This window comes from Ctenopharyngodon idella, chromosome 24 (genome assembly GCF_019924925.1).
Source record: "Ctenopharyngodon idella isolate HZGC_01 chromosome 24, HZGC01, whole genome shotgun sequence".
NCBI classification, from domain to species: domain Eukaryota; kingdom Metazoa; phylum Chordata; class Actinopteri; order Cypriniformes; family Xenocyprididae; genus Ctenopharyngodon; species Ctenopharyngodon idella.
Window position 1 is genome coordinate 14,859,211 of NC_067243.1, and position 16,795 is coordinate 14,876,005.

Genomic DNA, 16,795 nt, shown 5'->3' on the forward strand with positions numbered 1-16,795 from the left:
TTATGTTATCTAATTTCCATGACCTTTTTAAGACGACTTCAGGTCTGGAAATCGCATTTGTAAAAAGTATGCCATTTAAAGAACATTGCTTACACACTACTAACGTAATGTGATTTAGGACGTTTACAATCTTTTCTCAAGTGGATGGTAAGCAAATATTGAGATCCAGCTAATTAGGACGCTCTCGTTTACCTTCTTCAGTTGGTTCTCAAGCTTAGTGCATTCCTCCCTCCTCTGCTCAAGGGCGATCTCTAGGCTTTTCAGTTTGGAGTCTTTCTTCAGGCCAGATGAGGCCAGCGACGATGCATGCTCTTTGAGGTCCAGCAGAGATGTCTGAAACCAAACTTAGCATTGAGGTCCAAAGTATACAAACATACAAACAATTTTATGTTCCTTTAGAATCTCATGGCAATCTCATGTCACATAGGATATATGCTTGTAAGTATGTATCGAGGTTGACCCCCTTACTTATGAGTAGATTTCTCTTTTTAAAATATTTCATTACACATATTGGAGAAATCAAGACTGACCTTATTCTTGTGATAAATGTAAAATTATTTTCTTAATCAGTAATTTGTCTTGTTTTTCAGCAAAAAAAAATCTAATAAAAATACACACATTGTGGCCCATGATGAATAAATAATAAGTTATAATCATGTAATGTGCTTATAATGGCTTTTCTGTTTGTTGATCTCTAACCTCTCGGTCTGACAGATCTCCCTGCAGCATGCTGACTTTCTCCTTTAACTCCCTCAGCTCTTTTTTACTGTTATCCAGCTCCTCTGCTTTCTCTCGCTCCTCGCGGTCACGTTGCTCCTTCAGACGCTCAATAATACGTTCCTGTTTAGAAATGGATACATTAAACACAGTGCCAAAAAGACAGCATATACAACGAACATGAAATGTTTATAACTAAGCACAGATGTTCCGACTCAGATTATGACCACGCTGATGCCATTTGGAAGTGCACCAATGATTTGTCCTGTAGTCTGGTGGTGTGTTATAGCGTCCTCTAGAGTTGATCCTCACCTTCTCAGCCAGCGAGTCCTCCAGTGTAGTGAGGGCTGTGTCTGTGTTAGAGGTGTCTGTCTGTAGGGACTTCACCCTCTCTCTAAGGCTGCTCATCTGCTTCTCTTTATCCCTCAGCTGCTCCTGCAGGTTTTCAATCTGAAACAGTTTTATATACAGCCAAAATTTTAATGTAGTGAATTTTTAATAGTATTTCCTACATTTGAACACAGCTTGCCCCTAGGCATCTAACACACTTTACCCCATTTAGTAATTCATGTTCAAAGTATAAAAAAATGTTTCTATACTTTAGCAACTCACCTACATGTATGATACATATTTATAGACCTGGATCATTTGGACTTCAAATTGATTTTACTTTCAATGTAAAAAATCCTTGATGTGCACATTCAAAAAATAATCTACAATTTGTTTATGCAAAAATACCATTAATATAGTTATTGTTGTTGTAATAAACCCTATATTAATTTACTATGGTTTTACAGTAACAATAACTGTGATAATTTGGAAATTTGGTGGAAATTATTGTTAAATCGTTGTATTTTGGAAGTCATATTACTCAGGATTGTTTTAATCTTTCTTATTTTTGTTTTATACTTTATTATGTCTTTTAATTCAAGCACGTTTAATACAATTATACAAATAATCAATTCCTTTAAAGACATAATATTTTTTACCAATATTTTTCCTCATTTTTCATTCTACTTTCCTCTTCCTTTCAGGTTTTTTTTTCTTTTTCTTTTTTCTTTTGTGGTAATACCCATCACCAACACATAAAAATAAATAAATAAAATAAAATATAATAAATAATAATTAGAACAATAACCAATACATACATATTTTTGTTCTTTGTTAATGTTCTTTGTTAAAGTTATATAGGGAACAAGAATATTAGCCTAGGAGACAGAATAAGTTGAATAAGTCGTCATTTGTATTTTTATTAATTAATTAATTTATTTTATTAATTTATTATTATTATTTTTAGTAGTATTGTTGTTTGGTTGTTTGTTTATTTTTATAATTTTTCTTTTATTATTTATTTATTTTTATTTTTTTTCCTCCATTTTTTGTATATATTATTATTGTTGTTATGTTTATTTTTGTACCATTATTTATTTTTATAATTTTATATATATATAATATATATTAATTTTTAAACTTTAAATCAGTGTATGAATGATCTTTATCAGTTTAACAGTATATCAGTTTTCTTTTAACTTATTTTCTTTATTTTATTTTATATATTAAAATTGTTGTGTGTTGTTGTTTTTTTTTAACTATTTATTATTTTTATAATTATATATATATATATATATATATATATATATATATTTTTTTTTTTTTTTTTTTTTTTTTTTAAATCAGTCTCTGTCATCAGTATTGTAAATCAGTTTTGATTATTCATTAGGTTCTCGTAGATGTATTTTTTATGTATTTTGTAACTGACACGTGTAATAAGAGAACATTTTGTTCGTTGTCATCAATGGTTTCCTGTAATGAAATGTAAAATAAAGACACGTTTCACTGGTGAATCATGCCCTCACTTTTTTCTGAAGGACGTTGACTTTACGCTCCTTGACATCCAGCATGTCCTTCAGATCATGGATTTCTCCGTTGAGTGTGCTCTTTTCTTCAGACATTTCCTGGATTTGCTTACTCTTTTTGTTTAACATGGTCTCCTTCTCCTCCAGACGCAACCTCAGAGCATCCACCTGCAAAGCAGTTGTGTGCAGTGGTCAGAGAATCTGACGGTGTGATGGCTGAAGACTAACCACTGGTGTGCTCTACTACCTCTGTCTGTAGAATAGCAGCACGTTGTTCTTTGGCAGTCAGAGACTCTTTGAGCACTTCAATATGCTGTTTGCTGTCAGAGAACTGGTTAGTCAGGGTTTCCAGCTTGGTCTGCAAGCCGAGGAGCTGGGTGTCCTTCCTGGAAAGGTCTTGCTTAACTTGGTCCATCTACATGAAAGAATTATTCAATATTTGTTATTCATATATGTGAGACTAATCCAGATCTGTTCTTCTAAAGCAGACCATGCAGTACCTTGTTCTTCATGAACTTGGTGTGGTTGCGGTAGACCTCCATCTGCTTGGCCTCCTCCTGCCGTTCTTCACAGCTGAGCATGCTACTGGATCGGAGCATCATGACCTGATCCTCAAGCTCCCTGAGGCCCCGCTCTAGAGAACTGATCTGAGAATCCTGAGACACGTGTCAAAATGAGGTTATAGGTTTGATGTCGATAATGTCAACCAATCACAATGTGCCAAATTTGAAAATACGCAAGGTTTACTTTAATGATACTTTTCTGTTGTGCCATTTTTAGTCACTGTTTATTTTCATTATATGAAACATACATCCTGCCTAATATCATCGTCAGAAGAAAGAAAATCATACAGGTCTGAAACAACATGAGGGCGAGTAAACGATGACAGAATTTTCATCTTTTGCTGAGCTACTCTACTGAAAAAGTGCTCTTAATTGTACCGAATGTGCACTTGTAGTGGACTTATAGATGCTATTAGTATGTTTTTAAAAAACTGTATTTACAGATAATATAATATTATTGAAATAAAAGGACACTTAAAGGGTTAGTTCACCCAGAAATAAAAATTATCCCTTGATTTACTCACCCTCAAGCCATCCTAGGTGTATGTGACTATCTTCTTTTAGATTAACATAATCGGAGATATATTTAAAAAATATCCTGGCTTGGAAGAGACATATTATACCCAAAACTATAACTGTGACATATTATACCCAAAAATTCTTCATACAGTGGACTACCAGTAAAATTGATAAAAATTTGGAACCAAAAATTATTCAGACACTTTGACCTGACCATGTTTTGCTTAAGTGTTATCTGACATAATTAAGATTATTTTATTCTGACACAGTTTAACTCTGAGATCTTATCATATTTTATTACCATTTTATTTTAAATATAGTGAATAAACTATATTAATGAATGAAATGTTCAAGATGTCTGAATAAATATTGGTTTGACTGTATGTAAGAGTTTGTTTCTTAACACACTTAAGTGCACTGTTAAAAAGTGCACTTTGTAATAATGTCAAATTAAAAGTATTATTTTTTAATACATTTTTTGTAACGCTTTAAAGATTACATTTTTTTTGTGTTGACAGACACGTAAATCACTTGATTATAATTTTTTTGTGTTATGCAATATTTCATTTAAAATCAGTATATTTTAAATGTACTTACTATCATTACTAATGTGCAATTACAAATATATTTAAATACATGACATAAAAGTTTCAATAGAAATGACTATTTGTCAATAAATTCAGCAGTACACTTTAACCATATTTCACTTTAACTATATTTGTAATTATGAAAATACATATAAAGATGTACTTAAGTCCTACTTAATTAGGTCAAAAAAGCACTCTAAAGTTAATTTAATTGAGTTAAAGCTAATTGCATTTAATTTAAATTTAAACTATAATGCATTTTCATTAAATTGCAGTTAGCATGCAATTAGGTGTCCAAATACATTAAGTTCAGTTCACACTTAAGTATATTCTTTCTCTTTTTTTTAAAGTATGCTAAAGTGTACTGTTTTTTCACAAGGGTTTTAAGCTTTATAATAGTATAGTACAAAATATTGTTTAATATTTTACATCAATTTGTATGTGCTTTTAATGCCCAGATAGACAAAAGAAAAATGTGACATCACAGATTAACACATTAATTAAAATAGGAGCTATACCTTCATCTCAATTACAGTCTGAAGAGCTTTGGTTTTCGTAGTCTCTGGCGTCCCCTCGAGGCGGCGATGCAGCTCCTGGAATTAAAGACACATGGTTGGCACTTCGTTCACACCAGTGCCAGAAATAGAGCTCTCAGATATGTCATCATACCTTGAGGGAGAGCAGCACTGTTTAGTTTTGGCTGAATTCTCCATCACATTGCAGGAGCTGTACTCTATTATAAGTACAAATAGGGTCTCCTGCTATCTAGTTCAATTAAGTATCCTACTTTTTTGTGCTTTGAGGAGAATAGCTGCCGTCATTATGTGACTGAATGTTGTATAATGGTGCATTGTATTAGTCTTTCATTATAATAGTCTTTCTGCTTTAATTCACTGCAGTCAATTGACTGTATATGGCACTTTTCAGCACATGTTCAGTGAAAGGAGGTGCTTAACCTTCAGAAAATGTTGGTCGTCAACCTCAGGAGGTCGTACTAAATATTGTATAAGATGTTTTATTTGCTATTCATTTTGAGGATTGTCATTTTTGCAACCCTGTTACCCAAGTTAACCAAACTATTTTATGTCAAAATACAGTTTAAAAATGAACCACAATTTGTTTGAATTTATTTTGTAACAATAAACATATGCATAAACATATATAAATAAACTTATTTTCTAAAATAAAAAAACAACAACATAATACTAAAGTGAGTATTGGTTGCAAGTAACAGGGTTGCAAATTTAGCCTATATTTAGTTCAGTTTAGCGAGTTTAGGACCAAATGTTCATATACAAATATATGTGTATATATATATATATATATATATATATATATATATATATGTGAAAGAAAATTATATGTTTGATAATTTTGTCTTACAATAACTTGGGTAATAGGGTTGAGTGGTTGAGCTTGACATTTTTGTAATAGGGAAAATCATCTAGTAACAGGGTTTTGCACAAAGAGCTAAACAGTACGTTTTTGGAAATTAAAATTAAAAATATTTTTAAATGTGAATATAAAAGATTATATCAAGGTTATGACTTAACATTAAATGGCATAATATATATAAAAATAAATAATATATATATATATATATATATATATATATATATATATAATTATTTTATAAATTTTTATATGTAATTTGAATGTAATTTTTAAAAAAAAAAGTTATATTTTTTTAAACAATAGTGGACCAAATTTTTCCCTATTCATGTAAAGTGCCATATATAACAGTTTTTAAAAAAAAAAATTATATAATTTTCATATTTTGTAATTTGTATTTTTAACTCTAGTTATCACACACCTCTCTCAAAGCCGCTAGCTCTTTATCACGCTGTTCTAGAAGGTTCTCCAGGTGGTGCGCGTGCATCTCAGCATCTGCGAGGCGACGTGTGCGCTCATGGTCCTCTTCACTGGCTTTAGCCGAGGGTCCCTTGCTGTGCAACATCTCCAGGAGCTTTTTGACAGAGTCATCACGAGCAGCTAGCGTCTGCCGCTGGGTCTCCATGCGAACCTCCATCTCCTCCAAGGTACGGCGGAGCAAAAACAGCTCTCGAGCCTGCCTTTCCTGCTCCTCGCTGGGCTCACAGGCCAGTGGCTCCCCAGGTGGCTGGAGCAGCTGGTTCAAGTCACGCTGGATGCGCAGCTCGGCTTGCAGCGCTTGCACGGTTGTCTGCAGGTGCTGTGATAGACAAGAGGATCATTTACTTACAATTCATTTAAAAATGTTTAAAAACAGAAATAGCTTAGTGACATTGACTGTTGGTAGATTTTGGAACTGATATAAGGGAGACTTCAAGAAATCAAAGTTTATCAGCTATAATCCTATTATTTATAAAAGCATCCCACAGAAACCATCTCTTTATTCATCGGTGAATACAGTTCAATCTATAGTATCATCTTTCATACAAGCAGTGACATGAGTAATTACTGAGAACAGTTGTGATGTAAACATCTCATTTGTAACTACTACTACTACAACTTGAATTGGTAAAAACAGCTCAGATGGAGCAATATTTAGTGCATATTCTCCTGAGATGTTGTGCTGTGGTGCTCATGTAGATGATGCAGGTTTTAGTCCTGCCTGTAACATCCTGTTCTTTTCCATGCAATTACAATTAACAAAGACTGAGGTTTTCAGGCTTGAAAGCATCATAAAAGATGTCCATGTCATTGTTAACTACAACTAAAATATAATAATTGTTTTCGTTGATTGAAATAAAGCTGCAATATAACAAAATACAAATATTAAATGAAAAACTTAAACTTCAAAATCTTGAATGATCTTCAACTTTAAGTTGAAGTACTAAAATCACTAAAACTAACTAAATAAAATGACTTCTGCACTAGATTCCAAGTTTTCTGAAGCCAGCTTTGTGTGAGGAACAAACCTAAATTTTAGTTGTTACTCACTGATAATTTTCCCCTCCAATTAAGAGCATACTGACTCATTGATTCAGTGAGTTGAACCAAAGACTATAGAATAACACAAGACGCGTCACTCCTACTGCTTTGAATGGGAGAAAGTGCAACGCGCAATATGGTGGAATAAGTCCCGCCTTCTAAATAAGAGCCAATCGCCGATTGGTAAAGTCATCGCGTCACTGCAGCGGCCGTTAGAAGCTCCGGTTCCTATAGAAACAGTCAGAGGCGCGCCTCCGAAATAAGGCACAAGAGACGCGCATTTAGATCTGCGCATTAGCTTGATCCAGCCTGAAAAATAAAATTTTTTGTCATGATTCGAGCGTTTAGAAACAAAATTTATGAGACAGTTGTTGTCAGATTTCACTGGTGATTTCAAATATGAAATTTAATCGAAAGCTTGGCAAACAGCTTTGGAGAATTTGATGTTTCCCCATTCAAAGAGATAGGAGCTGCACTTGTATGCCCGAGAGGCGTTTCAAAGATGGCCGCCGAGTGAAATGACTTGTCTTAAAGGGACTTTGATTTAACTCAAGAACTGGGTCAGTCGCCTATGTGTGACCTTTCCAACGTGATTGCGTAATGCGTGGCGCATCGCAGAGCAGTGCAAGACGAGCATTTGTGGTTAAAAAGTTGTTTTTTTTTGTTTTGTTTTTAGAGAATGACCGATTGTTTCGCTAGATAAGACCCTTATTCCTCAGTTGGGATCTTGTAGAGCCCTTTGAAGCTGCACTGAAACTGCAATTTGGACCTTCAACCCATTGAACCCTGTTGAAGTCCGCTATATGGAGAAAAATGCTGGAACGTTTTCCTCATAAACCTTCATTTCCTTTCAACTGAAGAAAGAAAGACATAAAAATCTTGGATGACATGGGGGTGAGTAAATTATCAGGAAATTTTAATTCTGAAGTTAACTAATCCTTTAAGACTGGTACTGTGAACTAGATCAAGTGATTCATCGAAAAGATCTGACTAAAAAGAAAGATTCATTAATTTGTCAAGGAGCTCTAGAGTGGATTTTCAGTGGATAACAGCTTAAATTTCAATCTCTATCTCACACAAAGCAATCATATGGCTTCAGAAGACTTGGAATATTTATTTTCCAAGATATATGTTGAATATAGAAATATTTTTGAAGCTTAAAAACCTTAGTCCCAATTCACTGACCATCTAAAGAGCAACCGGTACAATTTTTTAACTTTCCTTTTGTGTTACACAGAAGAAAGTGGCATAGTGGCATAGGTCTCGAACAAGTGTGTCAATTTTCATTTTGTGGTGATCTACGACTTTAAGAAGCTTTTTATCTACAATCCATCACGCACTTGGTGGTGGTGTGTGTGAGTGTGTGTTAATTTTGTCATCTCTCACACTTTTCTTTACTCCAAATTCATCCACGCCAATGCAACTATGTTACAAGCATGATGGCAGCCAAAAGGCAACTAAACAACAGTAATTATACATTTTCTTAATCATACACACACATACACAACTGTGCCATAATTAATGGTAAGATCTCATTAAGCCAAACAGGCACAAAACGACTTGCCAAGAATCACCAAATAACGCAAACTAAGAGTCAAAGCTCTCTGATGATTCATGTGTTAATTTCAATCTCAAGCGAACAGTGTGAGGAGCGTGATAATGCTGATTATGCTAGTGAATAACCAAGCTGTCATTTGCTTAGTGCTGTACGCCCCATCGTCTGGGAATCTGTCATGACAGCCATGTTGCAGTGAATCATGGTTGAAGCTAATCATTCAAATAAGGAGAGTGTTTCAAACGCAACATAGATGGAGGGCAATGCCACTGTCACTGCTACAAAAACCCATCTTAGTATCTCAACGTACATTTAAAAGGACCATTGAATTTCTGAAAACAGAGTTTGATTCTTAATTAGCTCAGATGTATTGCTCATCGAGCATATTGTGGCTTGCAGAAATTCAGGCAGTGCAGTGAGCCGTACACAGCAGGACCAGGATGTCCATTTCAGGATTGGCCATTAGCGTCACCTCACAGCGGAGGTAGACTTTTCCTGCTCGTTTGAAGATGAGCTGGATCTTTAATCACGCAATTTTCACACCTATGAATCTATGAAAATGCATTGATGCAATAAAAATGCGTCTATAAATAGTTAGACTAAGACGGTTTGCTGGTCTTAACTAGTTTAAGCTGGTCAGTTCTACCTGACGCATGCATTTCAAGGCAGTGTTTGGAATGGAAAACTATTGCACTGATTACTGAATACTGAGCAGTATATACTGTATACTGCTTGCTATTTTAAAAATAGCATGCTTGACAATATGCATTCTGAAGATAAACATTTTAAACAGTACCATGCTATGCTGTTGTCACATTAAGCTAGTGATGTCCTGTTAAAATTAGCAAAATTTTGCATGTTTTTTTTGTTAAAAAAATCTAATGATCTTCAATAATGATTAAAAAAGATTAAAAATCATGTCTCATATTACATTTATTACACTGTACCGAGCACAGTGTGCTCTTTTTAATGCATGTTTTGGCAAATGTAGGGAGTCACTAGGCATTCTGTGCATACTAAAACATAAGTACTTTAAGCACAGTATGCATATTATATACTGCAAAATAGTATGAGTATTGTGACTATATATATATATATATATATATATATATATATATATATATAATGTGCTGATAAATTGAATAAGTTGTTTCCCAAATGTTGTACTATTCAATATGTACTCTAGTGCATTTTATAGGAGCAGTGTGGTCTCAAATTAAATTATTAAACAGAAGCATTTGTGGTTTTCCATTTGAAAGAAATGGCATTTCAAATGCACCTGATGTGCAGTTATTTTAGTATTATTTACCTGTATCTAGTGCATAAAATGTCCACATTTAAGTTCCACACTTTTGTTGAATTCAGAATAGCATACTGCCATATTACTATTACCATTTCTGCTTTAAGTATATAGAGTTGTATGGTAGTATGCAACAAATTCTGCCCTTTTTTTGGTTGATGAAGTACCATGTACTATGCCTCGCTGTGTTTTGGCAGAGAATAGTGAAAAAGTATGCGAAATGGGATGTACTTATCCAAATTGTATCAGTGTAAATCTATTTTTTAGTTGGACGTACACTTTTATAGATATACAGTGCCTTTTAGTACTGATCTAGGATACTAATTTAAATCTAGATTCCTTTAAACACATGCTTTAAGTCTAAATACCACTGAAGCCACAAAACAACTCTCTGATCAGCGATAAAATATCACTTATACTCAGTGTTGGAGGTAACGCATTACAAGTAACTTGAGTTACGTAATCAGATTACTTTTTTCAAGTAACTAGTAAAGTAATGCATTACTTTTAAATTTACAACTGAGTCATTTTTTGAAATAAGCAACGCAAGTTACTTTGTTTTCCCATGCATTGACTGACACCTCTCCTGTCGCCATGTTGAGAGAAATCATGAGTAAGTACAGACGTGATATTGTAGTTCTAGACTAAATGTAAGCATTTACTCATCAAAAACATAGTCAGCATTCCTCAAAATCAATAAAAACAGTGAAATGCAAACTCAGAATATTGTACAAACCTGCAATAATTAAATATATTAAATTAAACAAATATACTTTATGTATTTAACCTCACTTTATTCACCAGTTTCTTTGCTGCTGACCTTCGATTATCCAATTCAACCATACTAATAAGCAAAAATTACTTTAGATAAACATCATACTTGTGATCATCCTGAAGCGTATTCATTTCACTTTTGGTGTGAAAGGGCCTTTACATTTGCCAAAAATATAACTTTTTATTTGTTATTAAAAAACAAACAAGCAAGCCCAGCCGAGGTGAGAAAAAGTAATGCAAAAGTAACGTTAACACATTACTTTCCATAAAAAGTAACTAAGTAACACAGTTAGTTACTTTTTAGGGAGTAACGCAATATTGTAATGTATTACTTTTAAAAGTAAATTTCCCCAACACTGCTTATACTTAAAAAATAAGCAAATCTTGCCAGATTTACCCACCTGTGTCTCATCTTGCACTGCACGGTACTGCTCCTTCCACACTACTATTTTGGACGCCTCGTCTTTGCGCAGCGCACGTTCCTTCTTCAGCTCTGGGCTCCAGAAGCTTTTGATGGAGCTCATGGAGGAGCTGAGTTTGCTATCCTTCACCTCAATCTCCTTCCGAAGGAGCTCGTTCTCCCTCAGCACCTCCTTGAGCTGGGCTTGGAGCTCCATGATGGTGTTGTCCCTCGCTTGACGTAGGGAGTGAGGAACGGTTGAAGCTGCATGGATCTCCCCTCCAAAGCCCATCGAGTCGGTCGACACTGCCGGCACCATGGCCATGTCAGGTGTGCTGCCTGTAACCGTTCCCCGGACCCCGTAGGGGATGCTGCCTCCAAAGCGTCCCGTTGCTACTCCACTCTTAGGGAGGTCAGAGGAGGTGCCGATTGCGACCTCGTTGTCGCTCATGTACATTGGCCCTGACGTAGCGTAGGCGGCATTGAGAGATTGAATGTTCTCCATGGACAACGTTTTGCCTCCAGAGCCGCCCGGGCCTCCGCCACTGCCCCCCATGCTGTTGGTGCGACGGTGGCCCATGCGGGGTGACCGAGGCAGTCGTGGCGAGCGACCCGAGTTGCCCTGGTTGTTTCTACCCCCACCGTGATTACTGTCCATTTTGCTCACCGAGCGTGAACTTCCGTACATTTTGGTAAATTTGCTAAATTTACCCACCAAAAAAAATGTATGTGAGGAAATGTGCTAATAACCAGGCCAGGTCATCTCATGTATAAGAAATGTCATCTGTCAAGCAAAGGCCGGTCTTCAGTACCTTTCTTTCAAATGGAGCAACTATGGTGGCCTGTAAAATAAAATAAAAAGGAAAAACCCTCAAAACACACATCATTATATTATGTCATTATATTACATATCTCTACCACAAAACATAGATCAAATGTTGGGATATTCCTCCAATATATTGATTTGTAATTGTATCTAGAGTTGATGTATTTCCATAAATTTTATTCTCTGCTTATATTGGGATGGGTTTAATGCCTATGCAAAACCCAAAGTGACCTGTAGCTGGCATATATCTCTATTCTCTGTTTCAGAGGCTAGTTTTGCAGTGGTTTTTGATTAAAAACACTAAAATCACTAAAACTAGTCGAAATTTACCAGGATGGTAAACCACAGAGAGCTGTATAATCAAATCTAGTGTTAGTGTTTATTGTGTTATGATATCTTGTGCATTATTAACAGCTATGATTTGCTTTAGTTAGATATAATTATAGCTACAATTGTTCATATTGAGACTTCAAATATTCTAAATGGACAGAATGTTTAAAAATGTCCTTTAAAATGTACAAAACAATCAATTCCAGGCAGCAAATAAAGCTACATTTTTACAGTGGTTTCAACAAATAACAGAGATTAAAAAAGCTATATGTGTAGTCAGTGATGTTAAGCTTTTTCCCCCACAACACTTATACGTTAACATTACTATTGTTAATATCATTATTATTATATATCTTAATAGTAATCTGGATCGTGCTATAGACAATTACTCTCATATAGCCTACAAAAATAATCCACAAGCTATGTAATAATGCATCTCCCATTTACACACCGAATGAGTGAATCGAAGGAAAGGTGGGGTTTTAATGTAGGCTCACACTCCAAGGTTATCAAACATTTAATGACAACAGCTTTACCAACATTATTATGGGATACTCGGCTAATGGTTTATACTCTAAACACATATTCAATGTCCATCGCTGTCGATTCAATAATGTTGTTCTATTTAGGTGAAGGCTGCTCACAGCGTTGACAAACCAACCAGAAGCGTCGGCATTTCCCACACACCACGTCAATGAGACTTGCAAATGCGCAAAATTACAGACTACAATTCTTATACAATTTATATTACATATATAATAAACCTAATATTCCGTAAAATTCAGCCCTGCAATCGCTCAGCCACAATCCTGAGCATCCTCCCTCAATGTCCTTCTTCTCCACCATTGCATGGCTTAACACATTTGCCTCCTCTTTTGTTAGTAATAGCTGTCCAGCAAATGCGACAGTAAATGAGAGGCGCTATTTGAATATCAATATATGTAGATATTGAATAACCGTAACCATATACTAGCATTCACTATTTTATTATAAACCACAATAGTTTTTTTTTTTTTTTTTCAAAAAATCTATTTACCTTGTATGGCTGGTCTATTTCATCCGATATGTAACGACCGTCTGTCCAAGAGATGTGTGATAGAGAGGAAGCGGCCTATTTTTCTTTGTATTGCTTTATGATTTTATTATTTGCAGACATACACCAGCATCTTCCCAGAGCTGGAGGACTTCAGTGACGTAACGCCTACGCTGCGCGCTCACAACACTCGCCTCTGAAATGCCAACGCCATGCTACGAAGGTCATTTTATTTAAAAAAAAAAAAAAAAAAAAAAATTCTCACAAAAAATGTTCACGTTCACGATATTCACTGTATGTAGTGTACATTTTCATATATATATATATATATATGTTTTTTTTTTTTTTTTTTTTTTTTTTTACAAATTTGGACAAAATATATACTGTTAATTAAAAAATCTGTTTCTTATGTATAATATTATCTTTATTTGCATCTCCGAATAGTCATCCTGCCTCAAACCATCTACATTTCTAAGCTACACTTTATCACCTCCCAGTCAGTTTATAGACAGAGAACAGAGATAATCACCAGTTGAGGTTTGATTCCTCTTAAAGGGACAGTGTTCTCACAAAATGGACAAATCTTTCAGCATTTACTCACACTCACATTGTACCAAACCTGGTTTTCTTTTTTTCTGTGAAATATGGTGCTAAGTGTATTATCGTGAATCAAATTTTTTGGAACACTTTATTGAACCTTAATATTAAAAGTAAATGTAAAAAAAAAAAAAAAAAGTTTGCATAATGTAGGCTGTTTTATGTTTTGCATCATACTTAAGGCTTTTATGGCTCATATATGATATAGAGAGAATATGGAGCTTATCCACCTTATTCCTACTCCCCATGACGCTTTGCGCGAATTACGCTGCATTCACACGGGGCGTCGGCGTTAACGCTTCTCGTTTACTTTGAATGGGTGACGTCGTGCGTTGCCGAACTGAATTGTGGGTTCCGTCGCATCGCTTCACTCGCGTTGCAAGTGGCAGACATTGAAGATTTCTCAACTTTTCAAGAGCCAACGCAGGCGTCAGCCAATCAGATTGCCTTATGCAAACACTAGGGCCCTATCCCAAATGGCACCCTAAACACTCACGGCCTTCCTACGAGTCCGCACATTCGTGACGTAACGTCGCTTTGACTGTCGGGAAGAAGTCTGCCGCGGAGCTCGCACCAGTGCATCGATATGCGCATCGAGGGCGCAAAGGGGGCGCTCGCGAGCACCCTTCTGAAGCCTAAAATTGACAAATGGAACACCCTATGGTCTCGTGGACTTAACGGACACGCGCACGCGGCAGTCATTGTAAGTCCACAAGTGTGCCATTTGGGACAGGGCCTAGAGCATTCACACGGGGCGTCGACGTTAACGCTTGACGGAGGGCGTGTCTGAAGCTTGTGTTGACGTGACCGTTATAGTGATAACAGCCAATCACATTACTTTCCAGTGTTGCATGAACGCAATTGGCTAGCGACTAGTTATGGGTGTAACTTCCGTTAAGCTGTAAACAGTCAGTGAACGCAATAATACGTTTTATTTTTAAACTGGGTACAATGAGATGACATTATTTTACTCACCCTTCAACCAACGAACATTAAAATGACATTTAAAAGTGTAAAAGCATTAACAAGGTACTTTCAACAGGCCATGAAAAAGCGCGATTCTTTCCACAGCAATAACGGACGGGTTATTTGTATTATGTAATATACGTTGCCTTAATAAAAAATGTTCATGAACTTCAGCATTGCATGATACTATTACAAAGTGATTTCCATCATTTTTACAGATAATAAATTGTATTTACCTGTGAAAACAAACCTGGAAAGAGACGCGAGGCTTTGAGGAGAAAAATTCTTGTTATAACATGTTACGTTAAAATACCAAGCGTTACATTATTCTCATGATGTCTAAAAATAAAACATGAAAGAAAAATTGACGGATAAGCTTTATTTGTAGGGCAACCTTATGATTTGAAACAATTCGTTTCAGTCTTTTTAAATGGAAGTTCCCCAAACCGGAAGTGAAACCCATAATAGAGTACCTCAGGGATGACGTGTTTTTGTAGGCAAAACCCGGAAGCGAGTTAGCATTTTAGGACTTCCGCTTCCATTGCCCCGAAGTCAATGGGTTTTTTGAATGGGTTTTTGCTAAATCGCCTGAAATAAGGTCTGTGGATAACAAAGCCTCTAAGTATTTTCACGTTTTGATTTATGACATAAAACACACCAGTTATAACCTGCTTGTGATTTTTTAAACCTTTATTGTGTCTTAAAAACGGCAGTTGCTAACAAATTGCTAAAAGGGACTTTAGATGTCATCATGACAAACAGGACATTTGGACAGCATTTCTCATGAAAAAGTGGATAAGTACTCAAACACAGTGCAGATCATATTCAGCAAGCATGTTTTTAAATAAAGTTGTTTTCTAAATAAAGTTTGAGAAAGCTTGGTGGTGGTGACGTTGATCCGCGACCATGGTGTGCTGTAGTCCGTATAGCCTACTGTTAGCTTTTTATATCTGACAACTTTATTTAGGCTTCAAAATGTATAAATGTTGTGTTAACTTGTAAAGATTATCTTGATAGACAAAACGTGTAAGTGTCATAACCCTTTGTTAAACACAGAGCTTATTTTTTGCGATTTTCCAAAAGTCTATGGGAAAAATGCATAGGCTTTGGATCGAGGGAACCCGTGCGCCGCTAACTTCTGAGTTGGCCTACAAAAACACGTCATCCCTGAGGTACTCTATTCGAAACGCAGTAGGCTAGTCAGGAATAAGGTGGATACTCAAGAAGGAAAAAAACATCAGTTTTATCCAGAGGCCCAAAAGGAGCAAAAATATGCAATTTGATGCAGATGTTGTTATTTATATGGCCAAAATGTAAGATGACATTCTGATAGCTGGTAATGTAAATCAATGACAAGCTACTTAAAAGCAAAATATGTAAAATGTTTGGATTAAAATATCCAAAAACCAGTAGAACAATGTTATATATTTTGTTGACTTGTATCAATGACATCATACCCGCGTTACCCTCGGTTTCCGGTTTTTCCGGTTTTTTTTGGAATTTCTTTCTTCTGCTGAACACAAAAGAAGATATTTTGAAAAATATGAGTAACCAAACAGTTGATAAGCACCGTTGACTTCCATAGTATTTGTTTTCCATACTATGGAAGTCAGTTTGGTCCATCAACTGTTTGGTTACTCATATTTTTCCAAATATCTTCTTTTGTGTTCAGCAGAAGAAAGAAACTCATACAGTTTTGGAGCAGCTTGAGGGTGAGTAAATGATGACAGAATTTTCATTTTTGGGTGAACTATCCCTTTAAGGAGTTATCATGGCATGTACACAGAATAAGAACAGTCTCAGTCCCCATTCACTATGAAAAAGGATTCAGTGAAAGTGAATGGTGACTGAGGCTTGTA

The 16,795-nt window shown here is 35.5% G+C and overlaps 1 protein-coding gene across 6 annotated transcripts in view; it reads right to left on the bottom strand.

Moving 5' to 3' along the window:
* The window catches only part of erc1a (ELKS/RAB6-interacting/CAST family member 1a), a 28,500-nt gene extending 14,909 nt beyond the window's left edge, over positions 1-13,591 (bottom strand). The window contains exons 1-10 of one of the 6 annotated variants that reach the window (XR_007928303.1): positions 13,377-13,591; positions 11,186-12,026; positions 6,056-6,433; positions 4,761-4,835; positions 3,074-3,229; positions 2,821-2,988; positions 2,574-2,741; positions 1,030-1,167; positions 700-840; positions 193-333 (exon numbers count right to left, since the gene is read on the bottom strand). Coding sequence is in view for 3 of the 6 variants with exons in the window: in XM_051884245.1 (XP_051740205.1) it covers positions 193-333; positions 700-840; positions 1,030-1,167; positions 2,574-2,741; positions 2,821-2,988; positions 3,074-3,229; positions 4,761-4,835; positions 6,056-6,433; positions 11,186-11,872 (2,052 nt within the window). In the remaining 3 variants the exon portion in view is untranslated. The remainder of the gene's footprint in view (positions 1-192; positions 334-699; positions 841-1,029; positions 1,168-2,573; positions 2,742-2,820; positions 2,989-3,073; positions 3,230-4,760; positions 4,836-6,055; positions 6,434-11,185; positions 12,027-13,376) is intronic. The other 5 variants (XR_007928302.1, XR_007928304.1, XM_051884245.1 and 2 more) reach the window with 5 other exon arrangements.
* Positions 13,592-16,795: the final 3,204 nt, after the last annotated feature.